The 19,197-nt window shown below is 30.0% G+C and overlaps 1 protein-coding gene across 5 annotated transcripts; it reads left to right on the top strand.

Annotated features, from left to right (window-relative positions):
- Window positions 1–2,945: 2,945 nt before the first annotated feature.
- Window positions 2,946–6,958, top strand: LOC111310420 (uncharacterized). Of its 5 annotated transcripts, none has more exons than XM_022909865.2 (7): window positions 2,946–3,393; window positions 3,509–3,561; window positions 3,627–3,672; window positions 3,754–3,831; window positions 4,631–4,750; window positions 5,912–5,991; window positions 6,499–6,637. In XM_022909865.2, exons 1-7 carry the CDS (start codon window positions 3,028–3,030, stop codon window positions 6,503–6,505), a joined length of 750 nt encoding a protein of 249 aa, XP_022765600.1. In that variant the 5' UTR covers window positions 2,946–3,027; the 3' UTR covers window positions 6,506–6,637. The 5 variants fall into 5 exon arrangements, with proteins under 5 accessions (XP_022765600.1, XP_022765599.1, XP_089604707.1 ...); XM_022909864.2 differs by having other exon boundaries at window positions 2,950–3,393; window positions 3,633–3,672; window positions 6,533–6,958; XM_089748581.1 differs by having other exon boundaries at window positions 2,951–3,393; window positions 3,633–3,672; window positions 4,634–4,750; window positions 6,533–6,958.
- The last annotated feature ends 12,239 nt before the right edge of the window (window positions 6,959–19,197 follow it).

Raw genomic sequence — 19,197 nt, 5'->3', positions numbered from 1 at the left:
AAAAAAATCCTTTTATCCTAGTTCTACCATTGGTTCTTTTAGAATCTTTATAGTATTGGTGGCTTATTCTGCTTTAAGCTACATTAGCTAGACGTTAGGACATTTAAATGGAGTGACCTAAAGGTTTTATGGTTTTCTATAATGGAACATTTAGTTTATAAACTTGAAACGTTCATTTGTGGACTCAAAAGGCATCCATTTTGTAATATTTGAAGTTTATTGAGATTGTCATTATAAGAAAAATGTTATTGATCAAGCACATGTCTAAAGGTTAGTAGGAGTAGCAATGTATTTCAGGTGCTTTACATTTTGATAATATCATATTAGTAGTCGTAGATACTGACTTATTATTTGAGACATTACATGTCATCATTTAACTTTGGGTTAAAAATCTAAGTGAGGCTCCCATTTTGGTTTAATGATTGAGATTTTTTCATAATAGATATAAAGGCATATTTGATTGGTCTTAAAACCTACATTCGGTATGTGTTGAGTAAGTTTAAAATGCATTGTAGTGACGTTGTTAAATAGCAAAGTCCTCATGTCAATAAATAAAAGAGTTCATGTTGAACAGTCAATATGCCTAAACTATTGGTAGCTTGATGTACGCTCCGGTTAGTACACATTTTGATGTTGGTTATGCTATAGGTGTACTTCAAAGACACTTGAGTAGTTTTATATTCAAACATCAATGATCAACATTCTAAATCTAGTTTGATATTTGATCCTGCTTTTGTATGCTTTTAAAAGCCAATTTTGGTATTATTAGAAGAGCTATTTTTGGGAAATTTTGAAGTGAGCACTCATAACATCCAATAATGAAAGTAAAACGTGTAGCATGTGGTAAAGTTACATGTTAGATTGTTGATTGCAAAATCTCATTTTAAGGCTCGATTTTAGGTTTTCATTTCGAAGTCGTTGGGAATATTTTGTGGTAAATCTGTAGTAATAGCTTTCTCTTAAATATTAAGAGTTTTTCACACTCCAAATAATTAGATATCATCATTCAATATATTAGAGAAAAAGAAATGGAATCTAATGTTGAAATAAATTGTAGACGATATAATATATAGAGCTCATTCTAGTGTAAACACTAACCAATTTTGGCTGTTAAAATGTCTTGATAGCATGACACTTGTATAATGCTTGTATAATCTTTTGCTATATTGAGTTAATGGGGGCTTTGTGTAATAAAATCAGTTGCAATTGTGATGGATGGACTCTTATTTGCCATACATATATTTCATTTGTGCCTATTTTGTTGAGTATGGCATTCCATTGGATGAGACATTTGAGATTAGTCTTACATGCTTCTTTTGAACCGATGCATCATTTTGTTTAGATGCGAATGACCTAATAGAAATAGATATTGATTATGTTTTCATATCATTTTCATTTCACACTATCATATTACTACTTCTGAAGCGTTTATGAGTTTATGTACACATACTTTGTTAGTATAGTGCATTTTAAGGGCTCATAAATGCTTGTTATTATATTGTTACTGTTGTTGAAATATTCATAAGTCTACATACATGTATCATGTTGATACAATACATTTTGAGGTTTATAAATACTTTCAGGTTATAAAAAGCATGTAAGTCCACACATTCGTATCCAATCGATATAATGTATATTAAGGCTTATAAATGCTTATTTTGTTGTACGATGATTTTGGTATATACTTATATTGACATTTTCTATTTATGACCATTCAGATAGTTCAGATTCAGGTTTAATGACTTGTGTTGCCCAAGTGAAAAATTATTATATTTATCTTATATTAGAAGACTAACAAAGTCATTAAATACCGAATAATATTAATTAATCTCAATATAATGAGTAAATGTTGTAGTACCTTACGTACTATACCCAAATAGTAATATGATTGTTGTTAAATGTGTCCCAATTTAATTATATATTTAGACTTATAATAGGATGGGTCAATTTTGATTAACATGTTAAGAAAGATCTTTGTTTTCACTTTTATATATGTGAGGTTGGCTCATTAGGTTTTATAATTTTCAATTTTGAGAGGCAGATAGCAGTTTTCTTTCTTTTTATTGTGTAGGCCATCGATTGGAGCTCAAAGGGCGGCATTGGCTAGCTCGTGATGATGGCATCATTCTGTGGACTTTGATTATGGATGTTAATGGGTAAGGTATACGACAGATAAAACATTCCTTATCTTTATCTCTGTTTTTTTATATTATACCCATCTCTATTCTCATATTCAACGAGTATTTTAAATTTATCTTTATCTCCATAGGTATTTAATGAATATAGGTAATCTTTGTACTGTGACTTTTTAAAAAAAATTAATTTTTTAGTTTTTTTTTATTTTTATCTTGCACATTTAAGTAATTTTTTTATAAATATATATTTTTAAAAATATAAATATATTAGTTATAATAAATCTAAAATAAGATTTATATTATTAAATAAAAATTTAATTTATTATATGTTAGTGACCTGATAAGCTTTCCAACAAAACCAACAAGAAATTAGGTGACTTTATTTCTACTTTATAATTAAAAGAAAAAAATTATATTAATCATTATGATCATATTTGATACATAAGATAATTAAAAATATATGATAATTATCATTTTATATTTATGTTTGATTTGTATATAAAGAAAATAATAGAATTATAAAAAAGATTAATCATTTTTTTGATATAAGATGATTGAATCTTCTCAAAACGAAAACGATTATTTTAATTTATGGGATTGAATCCTATTATACTTTTAAAAATTATATCAATTTAAATTCTATAAATTTTGACTAATAAATAAATTATATTATTATAATCTTTATATGTTTGAATAACATTATTTATTCTAATAATAATTATAATTATAATATTATCTTATTTTATTTTAGTATAATCTTATTAACCAAACTTACTCTATTTTTGTTATGTATTATAATGCCACTCGACCGGAAAAATGTTCACTCTGCTTCTATTTTTTTTGTTTTTTCAGCTTTTAGAATTGAAAAATTAGGGCGGGTAGGGTGAGGAAAATGTCGAACAGAAGCTCAAGTCCGACGACAGCAATTCGGGGTTCAAGCAGCGGCACAAACGCAGCAGCAGCAGCAGGAGGAGGAGGAGGAGTGACGATGAATACGAGAGGGCCATGCCCGACAACGATAACAACAACGTCATATCATGAGCAGCAGTGCCCAACAACAGCAGCGGTGATTTACCCAGTAGCCTCCTCTGGAAGGGGTTTCCTTCCTACAAACCACCCATCTCGCCCTCTCCTTCCCTATAATCATCATCCTCCTCCTCATCCCTTTGGCAATCCCAGGCCACCACCCCCACCCCTTCCCCATCTTACTCACTTCTATCCTCCCTTGAAGGGCCTTCCCCTTTCTCTCCATCCCAAGGTTCTTCTTCTCTTTTCTCATTTTTTCTTCACATGGATTCCTTGCATCTCTTCCATTTTCATCTTTCAAATTCAACTTTTATTAGTTCTAAGCAAAAGTTGTTATACGTGTTTAGGTTGCTTCATCCCCATCTTCACTTTCTGAAACTAAAGGCTACCAAAATATCAGGTAATCTATCTTAGCTATTTCATCAACATTCAAGCCTCTTCTTACTTCTGCCCTGCTTTCTCTAGGGACAGAACCAAAGATGATTCTCTGGTCAATGTTAGGGAACGAAAGGTAACCTCTCATATCTCACTTCCGTTGTATGATGGCTCATTCACTGCATTTTCATTTATGACCTTTGAATTACTTTTGTAGGTCAGAGTTACAGATGGGGCTTCCGTTTATGCTCTTTGCCGTTCATGGTTGAGAAATGGGTTTACAGACGAAACTCAGGTTTGCATGTCTTTTGCTGGGAATTCATTTACAGTTTACTCAGAACAGTTTTTTTTTTTTTTTTTCCTGAAAAAACATATTTAACTTGAATAGTAGTGGTTTAACTTTTAAGGATATGGCAACAATTCAATTGGCATGTAACCAAAAATGAAAATACAATTCCATTGTATGCAAGATTTGTTTTTTTCCGCTTCCAGTGTTGTCAAGGGAACAAGGTGCACTCAATGCGCTACAACTCTTATACAGCCTGAGTGAAGTGCAATGGATGTATGTGTGTGTATATATATAAAAAATAAACTTAAGGTATATAATCCTGATGGTAAACTGTAAAGAGTGGTCCAATTATCCTACAAAACATGCACAATTTCCTTTTTCTTTCTTTTGGCAAATATGTATGAATTCCGTATGGTCCCAAGTCTGTTTCTGAATGCTCAAACATTGAGAATTTGAGAGTTTGATATTGTCATTTTTCTTATATTAAAGGTACAGTTCATGAAAAAAAAATAAATATAAAAGAAATGAAAGAGAACTTCAATCAGATGTTCTTTATTTGTGCCTACCATCTTACAAGAAAGTGTGCACAGGCACACCAGGCATGTGCCTGATCAAATGCGTCTCACCTGAAAGGGTCTACGGTGCTTTTGTTGTCTGGCATTGTGCCATAGTGCCTAGGTGTGCGCCTTGACTACATGGGGGCTTCCCAGTCAGATTCAGGGTTTGGTAAAGGAGACTAATCAAAGACCCATTAGCTTATTGCTTTCATTCCTTCTATTATGCCTAGTAATCTTAATTTTGCCAGCAGCCCCAATATGGAGATATTATCAAGTCTCTTCCACAGCCTTTACCTATACCAGTCGTGGATATTTTGCCAAAGGACACGGAAGATGAAGAAGAACAAGAAGAGGAAGATAAAAAGGAGGTTAGTTTCCTTTAATGTTTTTGTTGTAATGCCAAGTTTGTATTCATATGTTTCTCAAGTTTGATAATGATCTTGTTTGCCATAGTCACAAAATAATCATTATTGCATGTCATAAAATAATTTGAGTAAGATTTGCAAAGTTTTAGGTGTGTGTGTGTGAGAGAGAGAGAGAGAGAGAGAGAGAGAGAGCACCTGTTGGTGTCTGGTGTGATAGTAACTGTTATAAGAGTGTTGGGCTGACAAATATAGGAGTGGGCAAACGTTTTCAAAGCAGCTGCCTCTATATAAAAATTTCAAGTAATAAAATGATTGAAAGATTTGCAAAGTTGTGCATGTGAGAGAGAGAGAGAGAGAACCTAATAGCATCTGGTGCAATGGTAACTAATCTAAGAACATTGGGCTGAAAAATATAGGAGTGCACAAACAAGTTTTAAGAGCAGCTGCCTTTATGCAAAATTGCTAATGCAAAATTGCTAAAAGGTGGATAATTTCCTGATCACCCCTTGCATCTCCCAACTTCAGCATGACCATAACTGTGTAATAACTCAATTTGTGATCACGTTTAATAGTCAAGCTGTCAGACCTAGACCATGTAATGAAAATAAATTGAGAAGATTATAAACTTATCTAGCTTCTTGGTTCCTGGTTGCATTTTGTTATCTATGTGACAGTCTTGTAAGGATTTATGCAAATGTTTCATTAAATGGAATCAATCTGTCATGTCAACATCACAGCTTGTCTAAGTTAGGTTTTTCTTAAAAATAAATAAATAAAGTGCCACCAGTACATGGTCTTTACAAACTGCAGTGGCCTCCCTTTTATTTTATTTTGCTTCATTTTATTTCATTTTTTGTATTTTTTCTTACATGAGTCTGAGTGCTTATATCTAAGATGTTTGACCACACCGTGTTCTTCTAGTTTTAGCTTTTACTATCTTTTGATTTTTATCTAAGTTAATCCAGTTGGTTGCATATCATATGCACTTATTGTTGCTGTTACCGTTAATCTTTCATTAACCCCTGAATCTTCTGTTTATTGCTGACATGAGGATAGCTGCATGTTCATCACCTTTACTGCAATAGTTCTTAACACCAGAATAATCAATTTGATTTGTGTTTTTCCTTTCTTAGAATGAGCTGAATTTCCTTTTCCTGCTTTCAGGATGAGCAATCAATTGAGAATTTGTCAGCACAAGATCTGTTGAAAAGGCATATTGATCGGGCAAAAAAGGTTAGATCAAGGTAAGTTTCTTTCTTTGCAACTTGGTGTGTTTCTCATGAATTTTGTTGCTACAATCATTTTATACTGGTTCTTGAAAATTAAAACATTAATCTGTAATGTTGTCTGTTTCTGAGAGATCTTTAGAAGATTGTGTGATACATGTTTTTTACCGTGTTATTTTATATTAGCTTATTTATATTATTTTACTTTCTTATTTTATAATTGCTCACTAAAAAGCAGTGGGAAAGTTATGAAAGCATTATATACTTTTCTTCTGTCTAGCTTGACCTTCCACCTTTAAGATGTCATTGGAATGCAAAATTTGTACTATTTCTCCTTTACAAGCCAGCATGAACAGAAAGTTTGGATAAAGCATAGAAGTATCTAAATAACTGTTGAAATGACTTTGTTTTGTTGACAAATATTTTCCAATATCTTCTGGTTTGTTTATCATTTTTCCTCATAGCATCTTTCTGGTTTTCTACTATGTGCTTAGATGTAAACCCCAATGGGTGTTTATAATGCAGAAGATGACTATGTTAAAACTGTCCTTTGTCTTAGATTAAGACAAGAACGTTTAAAGCGAATTGCAAGGTACAAAACTAGGCTTGCTCTTCTCCTACCTCCCCTTGTAGAACAATTCCGAAGTGATGCTGCTGCAGGAAACTGAGCCGGAGTATTAATATCAGAAACCAATTGACATTGGGACATCCTCATGGGCTTGATGCATCAGTTTATAGTATTTCTTTTACAACTGAGTCGCAACTGGAGACACAAATATTGCAGGGTGATGGAGCCAACTTTAATATGGCAGTGAGCAAACTCCTTTTTTTTTTTTCTGTTTATAATTGGATGTAGAGCTTTAGATTTGCTACAGGTATTGCATTGCATCATTTGCAGCTTTCAAACAAAAACAGCATTCTCCAGTCAATGTAGAGACATTGTCATCAACCTGCTGATATGTGATGTTTTCTTCAATTCTAGTAACCAATACCGTTCATATTCTAAACTGGTCGTTCAATTAAACCAACATAAGACCACAAATAGAAAAACAGTTTTTGTAAAGGAAAGAAAAAGGAAATGATACAATGAAACAGATTTACGTTCTAAGCATAACGCTGATAGAATGAAACAGCGTAAGTCTGGTCATGAGAACCGAAGAAAGAGAATACAAGTACTTTTACAATCACAATTCACCACATGGTGTGAAATAATCACTCAGATTTTCATTCTTACATGTAGAACAACAGCCCAGGTCGGCTTACTCCTTAAGTTGGCCTGCTAGTTGTTCTGGTTTGGCAGATTTATGAAGCCAGAATTTGTAGTGTATTATCATTCATTTTCCCCACAAAATTAAGCACCCACGATAAAACATTCATTTGCTTGAAATTTCTATAGAAAGATGTCTGGACAAACAAATTTATAAAAGATTCATTTGTTTGATGTTACTTTGAAAAGATAGTTGAAACAGCTGCCTTTATTTTGGGAGCAACTTAAGAATTACACCAATCAACCGCATTATAATGGATCCAAGCATCCAACAAATAAGAAAAAAAACTAGAAATCCTGCTAAAATGGTGAGGAATGGGGGGCCTTGAGCAGTATCACCCGATCTAGTTGCACCTGATTCTTCTGTGATGGAATCTCCACTAGAAGGATTAGAGTTTGAGGCAAACACACCAAATAAACTAAGCCTTCTTTCAAATTTCACCCTGCAAGTAAAAGAAGAATGACAATACCACTATCAACTTCACCATGTGAAATACAGCGGCAATATTTCAACTACAGCATGTCAGGATCAAAGATACAACTAAGCATGCGATACATATATACCACATGCTGCCACTGCCTTCAACAATGGAGGCAAACTCAAGTGTTTCTTTGTTTTTTTTTTTTTTTTTTGGTATTTGAGGTTGTTAGGAATTGAATATGATGACTGAAACTAAAAGTCTAGCATTCCATCATCAGACCACACAGGCTGTTTGGCAAACTCAAGTATATTTTATGAAGCTTGCATAAACAATGGCCTGATTGCCAACTGATTGGTTCCTTATAGTGCACAAATATTTTGATAGGTAATAAAGGTAGCCAATGTAAGCTAGCAGAAAAACTTTAACAAACCTTCTGCAGCTGGGCAAAGGAAAGAAGGATGCAACTTTTATGAATATCTCGTTTTGAATAAATGAAGCAAAGCACAAAAATGTGGAAAGATGGCAGATGATGCCATGCAACTATTTCTATAAATGTAAGCGGGAAGCAAGTATGGATTTGATGGAATTTTACTTAGAACCAAATATGAGCTGATTCCATTATTTAAGCGTAGATAGATTGGCAATTTTGAACATTACGTGACACCATACCGAAATGATAAAAAAAAGGACAAAAAAAAATGGTTTAAAATGTTAACAAAAATTATATAAGTTTGACAAAAAAAAATTGTGTTTTTGTGACATGATAATTTTTGTATTTTACAATACAAAATAAATAGATACGAATATAAGAATTGCCAAATGGTATAGATGCCTAAACTTATCACCCTAGTTTTAACTTTTACCAAGGACCCTTCCTATTTCCTACATCTAGTATCGAGCATCCCCTGACACTCTTAAGTTTAAACACCATCTGGAAATATTTCCAGGAAGCTACCCTTTCAGTCCAACTGTAGCCATCCTTTTAGCCCAAAGGCGAACAAATCTATCATTCAGATAATACTATATTGTGTAAGAACCAGCTTGAGGATGAAGAAAAGCAGTCCGCCAAGAACCAACATGGTCAAAATTTCAAAGCAAAAGAATGCAACTGCATAGCACACTCAGTTGCCTTTCAACTAGAAACATGTAAAAACTGAATTGACATTCCCTAGATACAGCGTGAATAAATATATATCAAAGTTCAATTACTTACTTGAAACAGAAAGTGAAAGGACTTGGTCGGATTCTTGTGGCAGCGAGTTTGGGTCTGGGTTTCTGAGGTTGAAACCGTAGATGTAGTTCTTGGGACGGCGGTAAAGTTACAGAAGCAGCGCAGAGAGAATAGGCCATTTCAATTTTTCCTTTTGGATTTGGGGTTTGAGCACACCACCAAAGTCCACTCGCAGTGGAATCCGTTGACATAGGCCTCACATTTTGCCACCCATATTAGCACAATTCCGAGTCCTTGAGCTCGGTTTATGACACGTGGTAATCAAGCACTCAAACTAAATATTCGGTTAAATTAAATGAAAAATAGTTTCGTCCAAAATTAAATATGATATTTTATATTAAAATACGTAAAATATAAAAATTATTATTTTATAATTTATATTAACGTATTAAATATAAAATATATGTATTTTAATTATTATTAAATTCATTTTTGTCGAAAATTTTAATTCATATTATTTTTAAATATTTGTTATATTATTTATATTATATTATTATTTATTAATAAAATTATGAGAGACGCCTAAAATATTATATTTTAAATTATTATAATATATGTATATATATATATTTTGGTTTCTAAGGGGAGAGGCAAAACCCTCTATTATAATATAAGAAGAGAGATGAGAAATTTAGTTCAAAATTAAATTTTTATATCTTCTTAAATGTTTTTCTGGCTACTAAACCACGAAGCGAAAAACAGTTGTTACAATATATTAACTTTTGTTACTTTTTACTGTTGAAGAATCATACAAGAATACACGGTTATATCTTATTTGTTGATGCCAATTAAGCAAACTTTGGCCTTGAATTCGTACTCACTAGTATTATATCAACGTTTTATGTGTAGTTAATTGATTTACATTAATTAAAAATTACTAATAAATATATATTAAATTAGTGCTACTTTCGGGGCATTGAAAACTATATTATCATCATAAAACATCATTGATTGATATTAAGGAAAACAAATAAGCAACAAATATATTATAGAATTACACATATTATCATGGATCATAAAGCACAATAATCAAGTGTATTAATTTTATTTTCTTTTGCACATTTATTAAAAAAGCAATAATCGAATGTACTTGAATATTTAAATATTGCACAATACAATTTATAATAAAAAAAGAAAAAAGTGGTTTCCTTTCTCTTTAAAATTTTTCATAGATTTTTTTTAATGATTGTCTTAAGAGTTCTAAAATACTTGTCACATATAAGAAATTAAACCAAAATAATATAAAATCATCTAATCCAATGCAAAGCCAACCCATTTCTCCATATATCAAACAGCTTGCCATGCAAATAAGCTCTAAATCCAAATGTTAAAATCAAAAGCCCACAAATGCTCTAACTCACAGTAAGTTTGGACAAGTTTTAATCTTTAAATCTTTTTGACAATCTTTTGATGTAGAGTAGTATAGATTTCCCAACAATTCACCATCACCAACTATAGGCTCTAGCAAGAGTGTTCATTTTGCTTTGCTCTTTCATGAAAGGGAAAACCTTCGCCACGGTTTATTGTTTAACTAAAGTTAAATGTTCAATTTAAAATTTAATGTTTAGGTAATTGTTAAATTTAAAACTAAATTTTTTATTTTATACAAGTAAAGATTAAACATTATCGACTTATAACAATTTAAGTGTTTTTTAAATGAAATTATAGCTATGAAAGACACACGTTATTAGCTTAAAAAATGCTGACAAATAAAAAATACGCGTCATTTATCTATTTTTAAAATTATTTTGCTTCTTTCTTTCTTTTCTTAATCGTAAAATTTCAAAAAAAAAAAATCAAACAAATTTAACAAGAGATTTTTTTTTTCTTTTTAAGATTTTGTTGATTCACAAATAAAACTACTACGATTCCATCAAAACATTCGAAGTTTCTTCTCTATCTTTTTTCCCTTTCTCTTTTTGTATTTTTAAAATTTTCTTTTGATGAAATCTTACCATCCCTCAAATTTATCTTCCCCTTACCCTCAATTATAAAACTTATAAATGCTTTTATAAGTTTGAGTACAAAGAATCTAAACTAAAATAACAAATGAAGAAAGCAATTTAAAAAGATAAAAAAAGGAATAAGAATAAGGTTACATGCTTAATTTAAGATTAAACGTTTGGGTGATTGCTCAATTCAAAACTAAACGTTTTATTTTATATGAATAAGAATTAAACGTTATCGTTTTATAAAACTGTAAGTTTTTTTTTTTTTTTGACAGAATTGAAAAAGTGCACTCTAAACACCTTCAACTCAAGTGAGATATTGAATTACTTAGCACACATGTCATTTTTGCAATGTGGCAAGTCAATGATGTATATTTTTTTTATTGATGTAGTAATATTATTGTCCACATATTCAAGATAATAAAATATTAGTTTAAATCATAATTTTGAAAAAAAAATCAAGTTTAATTAATTAACTTCTAAAAAAATTTATCTTTCCCAATATTTTCCTCAAGTTTTTTCCTCTAGAAAACTTTTCTAAGAGTCAACAACTTTCCTTCCTTTGCCTTGCTTGTTTCTCGTAAAAAAAAAAAAATCATTTTCCAATGTTTTTCTTTTTTTTCATTCCTTTAAGTTTTCAAATCATCAAAAACTCAAGAGTCCAAGCACTACCAATCTCATTCCTAACAATTAGATTTGAAAAACCATAAGGATTCAACTTTGAATTAGAGTCACCAAACTTTGAATCAACCAAAGATTCTTTTCATCTTCATCCATTATAGAGCTAAGGTTATTTTGATTCAAGGTAATATCATTTTTTTTCTTAATCGAAACCCTAAGAATTGAAAAATTAGGGAAAGGTTCTGGCTTTGGATATTGGGCTTTTTTCTTATCAATGATTTTAGAATTAGTGTAGCCTTGTTTAGTAAGTTTATCTTCTAAAATCACAAGCTTAAGCTTGATTTGACATTTACAATTAGTTTAGTTTTGTTACACATTTTGGTAAAAATTCAAAACCCTAACTCCTCTATTTCTATGATTTTTTTTAATCTTTTTTGTGGTTAGGTTCTGTTGTACATCAAGCTGGAATTGTTTGTATTATATTACTGGACATCTCCCTTTTGCATTGGAATCGTTTCTTTTTTACTTTGCTCGACTGCCTTTAGAATCAATTTCTAGAAATAACCCTAATTAAATCTGAAGATAAATTATATCATTTTGGTTTTTTTTTTCAAGCATGAAATTAAAAAATAATGCCAAAAAATATTAAAATATTTTAAAACTTGAGAAATTCCATGTCATTTTCACCTATTACTTTTTTGAAACTTAACAACAGGTGTATTTCACAACCACATGTCCATCTAAAAAGTCCTACATTGTTATAAGTTGATAACACTTAATTCGTATTTGTATAAAATAAAATGTTTAGTTTTGAATTGATTAAGCAAGCAGACATTTACTCTTAAATTGAACATTTAGCCCAGGTATAAAGTAAGCCAATATGCAGTCACAGATAAAATCATAATCTTTTAATTTTTTGTACTAAAAAAGTCCACCTGAAACCACATACATAATATCATTTATAACATAATGGCTCACCAACACCCAAAAGTAAAGATTCCACTATATCAAAGTAGAAGACAAAAAGATAATTCACATTAGATGAAAATCAATACAATACTACTCTATGTGCAACAAATAGAAACCAAGAGTAAAGAAAAGTAAAAGTTAGCACCAAATCAAATCTAGAGTTAATTATAAGTAAAGCTCTTAATTATAATTAACTAATCAGTGAACTTTAACAGTGTGTTTGGATTGAGGGGAGAGGAAGAAAATGAAAGTAAAGTAAAGGAATGTAAAGGAAACAAGACTCCCATTCCTTTGTTTGGATAAATTTTTAATTTAAAGAAAGGAAAAGAGGTGGAAACCAAATAACCTTTGGTTTCCCTTATAAACCCAATTTTTTTAATACTCTAATTTGGAGGAAAAGCTTAGGAAAGGAAAGTTGAAAAATATTTTTTTTATAAAAAGACTATTATGTTCATTTTTTTATTAATACTAAAAACCTAATAAAAAAAATAAGTAGATCACAATCATCTTATAATTTTTTCAAAGCCATCTCTTTTTCCAACTAAGTTTCACATATCTCTTCCAATATAAAAATTTTTTATAATTTTTTGGTAATTTGATTTTGATGAATGGTTGAATATGAATAGATATATTTTTTGGGTTTATGATATGACAGACAGCTTAAAATCCATCAATGCATGTTTGTAAAATATCTTCCTATTTCACTTGATTAAAAACGATTGATATAGTAGCAATTGTAAGGCCAAACAAGATAACAAACATATCATGGTCCAATAGTGCTATAAAATCACAGGTAATGAAATGTTATAATTGAAAAAAATTATTATAATGAATCTTTTCCTTTCTTTTTTCACTCTTTATCGAAACAATGGTTGTTATAATTCTTTTCCTTTCCTTTCTTTTGTTAATTTTAATTATCCAAACAAGGGTTACATGTATCATTTTCTTTCCTTTAAAAAACTTTCTTTTTCATTCCTTTCCTTTCCTTTGTTAATATTTATCCAAACATAGCATAAATAAATGATAGATAATATCAATTTTGCCAAGAATTAAAATAGTTTAATTAGTGCATATTGGTAGAGTTTGAAACATGATGGTAAAGGTATACATTAGATGTGGTGGGACAGGATATGTAGGAGCAAAATGGAAGAAGGAATGTGATTTAGGCATTTTGAGATTTTCAACCTAGCACCCTTGGCTAAATAAGGCTAGTGTTTGGTCTAAAGTAAAGATTTTTTAGTTTATGAGATGTTTTTTGACAAATATTTTCCTAATGGGAATTTTATGGAAGCACAACTGGGTTGAAACCCTTCAATGACCTGAAAGAGTATATGGATGGCTAAAAGAGACTTACAAGTTGGGCTACGATGACATGTGGGCATTAGAAGACATATTAACATTTGGGGTGAGAAATAGGTGCTTGGCAATAGATCTCTAACACCAGAAAAGAATGTACAAAGGCTCACAGGTATGGATGCAAAAGTTGATTGATATCTAGATGGAGTGAAAAGTAGAGCTAATCTACACATTATTCCCCAATGAGGATGCAAAAGTGATTTGCTCGATACCATTGAGTAAAAGAGACCATGTAGATGTTTTAACATAGGGGCTAGAGAAGGATGAAAAGTTTTCAATGCGAAGCGTATACCACATAATGGTGTTTAGTAATGACAAAGCTAGTAAGACACCAGACCAGGAAGAGGAAAATTGATTAAAACGAGTAATGGGGTCCTGTAAGAAACAATGAGTAGTTAAAATCTCGAACAAGATCAAAATTTTTAGATGGGAACATAATAATGATTTTTGCCAGTTTACAGTAATTTAAAAAAGAGAGGAATAGATGTCCCACCAATTTGTACACAATGCAATGTACATGAAGAGATAGTTGCTCATACACTATGAAGCTACAATAATGTGAAGGATGTATAGAAAAGAGTTGACATTAAAGCTAAATGGAGGGAGATGGGACACATAAAGGGCAAAGAATGGCTGGATGAAATTACAGAAAAGATGGGCATAAACAGTTGAGAGTTTGGTTTACTTCTTAGCTAGACAGTCTGGCATAATAGGAACATAGCTATTAAAGTGGAAATAAGTAGAACATCAGACATAGTGGTACAGTTGTAGACACCGATTTTATCTGAAATATTTTTTTAACATGGTTGACCTGAATTTATTTTTGAATATGGGTCGAAACCATTAATTTAAGACTATTACATAGACCATTTTAAGGGTCTATTTACAACCCATAAAAGCCCAAAGATAGCCCATTACATGGGCCAATTCGTAGTCAAATATGGCCTATTTGTACACTTAAAGTTTTTTTTTTTTTTTGAGACCAAATATAGTCCTTATGGAAGGAGCCCAAGTAAAGGCCTGTCTTAGTCATATAAATGTATGCAAGAAAAGGGGGAACATGTAGTTGAACAGAAGTTAGTGACATCTACATAGACCTAACTTACAACAAATAAAAAAAAAAAGTTAGTGGCTTACAAAAGACGGTATTAGTGGAGCATGGAAGATGACAAATCCTAAAACTTAGAGAGGAAGGCTTTTGGGTATAAAAGAAGATGATGAGATACCAAAGAAAAAGAAAAGAAAGACAAAGATAGAAAAAAAAAAGAAAGAAAGCTTTTGAAACAACGAAAAGAAAAAAAAAAAAGAAAGAGGTCAGCTGGTTACTTGGAAAACAATGAAAATGGTGGGAAGGTTTGAGCAAAAAAGAAAAAACCTATTATCTCTTGGGGAAAATAGACAATAGGTAAATTTCTTATTATTCTTCATGGTTTATTTACATGCGAAAAACCATTATCATGTTTTCATTGTAGGTTTTTAGCATTCCCTATAGGGTAAACAAGTTTTCCATGTAGAGTATAAGGTGTGAAAATATGAACTTTTTTTTTTTTTTTGTTACATTGATAAACCAGAAGCATTCAAGATCCATTTATGGACCATGGTTATTGGTTCTTTTAGTTAGTGTTTGTTGGTAGTGTTTTTAAAAACAAAAAGGTGCAACCTTGGTGGTGTGATTTTGAAAGAGTAAGTTGTATACAATGAAAATGAGCCTCATTTTTTTGTCTTTGAAGATTGAAAACCATTTAAAAACATGAGAAAGTTTTAAAACTTTAAAAGGTTTAAAGCATCAAAACCTGATTTTTTTGGTCTAGTTTAGACCTTGGTGGTGTGGTTTTGAAAGAAACAAAACCCATTTATGATTGCTTCCATACTTGTTTGAAGAGTTTTTTAGCTCCATTGTTTTCACATATGCTGTTTAGTTTTTTGCATAATCTGTGGACAAAAACCCAAAGTTTCCCTTTCCATGTTTGTTGACTTTTTTAGGGGTATAGTATATGAACAGACATTTAAAGATTCACCTAGTATATTTGAGAAAATTGGTCTATAGAATAAAAAGAGTTAGGACTATTGATTATATGGTTTTCTTTTAGAAATCAAAAGTCTTGTAACTTAAAAGAAAAAACAAGTATTTCATGAGAATATTTGGTTGTCTTTCAATGAGATTCCATGGTTTGCCATTTATGTTTCTGACATTATCATTTGCAAGGTAGCCCTCATTTACAAAAAAATAAAAATAAATAAATCTAACAACTTTTTGGGAATAAAGATAATGAAAGCTCAAAGATTAAGACCTTCATAGCTTGAGAAGCCAAGCTAGAATTGGTGGTTTATGGAGACTGTCATATAGAAAGAACCTGTTCTTCTTATCATTATTCCAACCTTTTAATAGTTGATAAAGACCACATGAAAGTATTAAAGGCAATGGCATGGGACCTATGATTGTAGGGATTGCTGCACTGGGTGTTTCTTTTAACTTCATGTCGTTTAGCCTAAAAGGTAATGGAAAACATGACATAAGTAAGATGAGTAGGTAAAAAGGAATCTAGAAAGGTCTTTTTTCTTTGGAAATTTATATCTTTTTTTATGTATATAAAAATAAAATTTTAAAATACGTGGCTAGAGTTTGTTTATTCTTGATAAAATCTGTTTTCATGCATGTTTAAAATTGTCCGTACCCATGCACGCTTTATGTGGTTTAAGTTTAATAGCAATTTTAATTTTATACATTTTAGTTTCCTTGTTGGTGAGATTCCTATGCTCATTTTAATTTAATATGTTACACTGAAATTTATTTTTGGTGCACTTTATTTTACATGCATTTTAGATTTATGCAAAACAAAAGGCGTAATAATAATAATAATAATAATAATAATAATAAATAAATAAATAAATAAATAAATAATGATAATAATAATAATGTTAATAATAACATAAATGAAAATTTTTGAGGATGAGATTTTAAGAAAGTCCGAGTAGTGATTCATTAAAATCTCTAGGTGAGAATATTTTCTACCAAAGTAATGGAATATTTAGAAAAATATTCAATATAAAATATTTTCATTCATTTCCTAAAATTATATTAGATAATGATAAAATAATATATAATTACTTTTTTAGGAATAAAATTAATATAGTGATACATGAATATTATGATTAACTATTTGTATATCTTAGAAAAGAATTAAATTAATTAATTAAAAGTATAATAATAATGATTAATAATAGAAATTAAAAATTAAGATTAGAATTAAACTAAATAAGAAAAGAAGAAGGTAAATGAAAATTTTTGAGGATTGGATTTTAAGGAAGACCAAGAAAAGATTCCTAAGAAATCCTTGAGTGAAAAAATTATTCTAAAATACCATCACAGTATTAGAGTATTTAGAAAAATTCTCCATAAAAGCTTTTATTTACTTTGTTCCTTTCAAAAAAATTTTAGTGATAATTATGAAATAATTAAGGAGATTAAAACAAAATTAAAATGAGTAACAAAAATTATATCATAAAAAATAATAATAAGTAATATATATTTTCGGGTGCATACTTTGTTTTATTGTTTTGCACTATATGATCTGAAGTGTAAATGTAATTTCTTATGATGGGACTTTGGGAAGTTTGAATAGTAATTCTTGAGAATCTCCTATATGAGAAAAGTCTTCTAAAAATTATTAAAGTATTAAAATATTTAAAAGTTATTTTTCATTACAAAAGACCTCCATTTTATCATTATTTCTTTGATTTGAGTAGGCTTTTATATAAAAATATGCATTTTTTAAAATAAATTTATGGATAATAATATTATTACATGATTTTTAAATATTAGAGCAAATGAAAAATCTTTGAAGATGAGATTCAAAAGAAATCCGAGTAGTGATTCTTTAAGAATCTCTAGGTAAGAAAATTTATCTAAAATACTACTAATGTATTGGAGCATTTAGATTAATTGTTGATAAAGATTTCTCATTTATTTATAAATAGCAAAGAAATGATTTTTTTAGAAAATATTATTTGATTTTAAATTATAGATATTATACTTAATGGTTTTTTTTAATATAAATATTGGAAATAAATATAAGCTACCAAGGATAGGATTTTTGATAATTTCGAGCAACGATTCTTAAAAATTTATTAGGTGAGATGGTTCCTTCTAATATTGCCAGGGTGTTGGAATATTTTTAGGAATTTTTCAATATGTATGGTTTTTATTTATTTTTCAAGCCTACTAAAAATAAAAATATTTTTTTTAAAGAAAAATTAAGGAAATTAAGATTTAAATACCAAAATTAAGACATTTTTTGTCCAAATTGAAAGATAACACATAATTAATTGGTATTGTATTTTAACGGGTGCTATGATGATGCTAATCCTTCCCTGCGTGTAACCAATTTTTGAATTCAGACTATTTTCATAGACCCAAAAAATTATTTTTTTAATAAATTTTAATTAATTTTAAAATTTTATCAGAAGGATAAGTTTTAATAAGTGACCAATTACACCTAACCAAAAAAAATTGGTGGCGACTTCTTTTTGTTTTCAAATTTGTCTAGTGGCCCGAAAGACCGTTGTGACAGCTTGGTAGCTCCATTAGAGATGTCATTGTTTTTAGAGAGTCAGGCCAAAAATTAATAATGTGTTATTTTTAATTTTGTTTGAATGGTCTTAATTGGTATTTAACTTTAATTTCCTTAATTTTAATTTTTCCTTGGTGATGATGATGATGATGATGATGATGATGATGATGATGATGATAATAATAATAATAATAATAATAAATTGCATTTCATTTTACCCATGTCATTTATTATTTGCTCTTTTATTTTATGCTTCGTATGTATGTATGTATGTATGTATGTATGTATGTATGTATTGTTATTATTATTATGAGATGTTTAGAATAAGGATTATAATGCTCTATCCCTTTATTCACATACGACACATTCATATTATGCATAAGCTATATACTTGGGCTCCAACCCTTTTAAGAGGGAGTAAAGTATCCATGCTCTCGTGAGGTAATAACCTCTGTAATGCAAACGAAATACTTTCACTAAAATTGAACCATTTTCGTTTGTAGCCCATAATGGGTGAGGATCGGAGTACTTTACTAGTTTAGAGTAGATGCCAGTAAGGAACAGTTTGGGGACCTTTTAGATGCGAATCAATTCAAATTAAGCATATAGTAAGTCATAAGGGCCGACTTTAGGTAGAGTCATGCCCACCCTCTGTAGATCATCCCTAAAAATTAAGACAAAAAGGGAAACATTTGTATTGTAATACTTTTATAAAGAAAATCACAAATGTATGCGTTCATATTTGTCTTGATTTTTCAAAAAAAAATATAATATGATTTTGTCTTATTACCCTTTCTTTTTCTAAAAAAATAATATAAAGAGAAAATTTTTTCTTTTG

The sequence above is a fragment of the Durio zibethinus genome, chromosome 19 (genome assembly GCF_047325235.1).
Source record: "Durio zibethinus cultivar Kanyao isolate XHJ-2024 chromosome 19, ASM4732523v1, whole genome shotgun sequence".
Lineage (NCBI taxonomy): Eukaryota > Viridiplantae > Streptophyta > Magnoliopsida > Malvales > Malvaceae > Durio > Durio zibethinus.
This window is presented reverse-complemented; position numbering and strand designations above follow the sequence as displayed.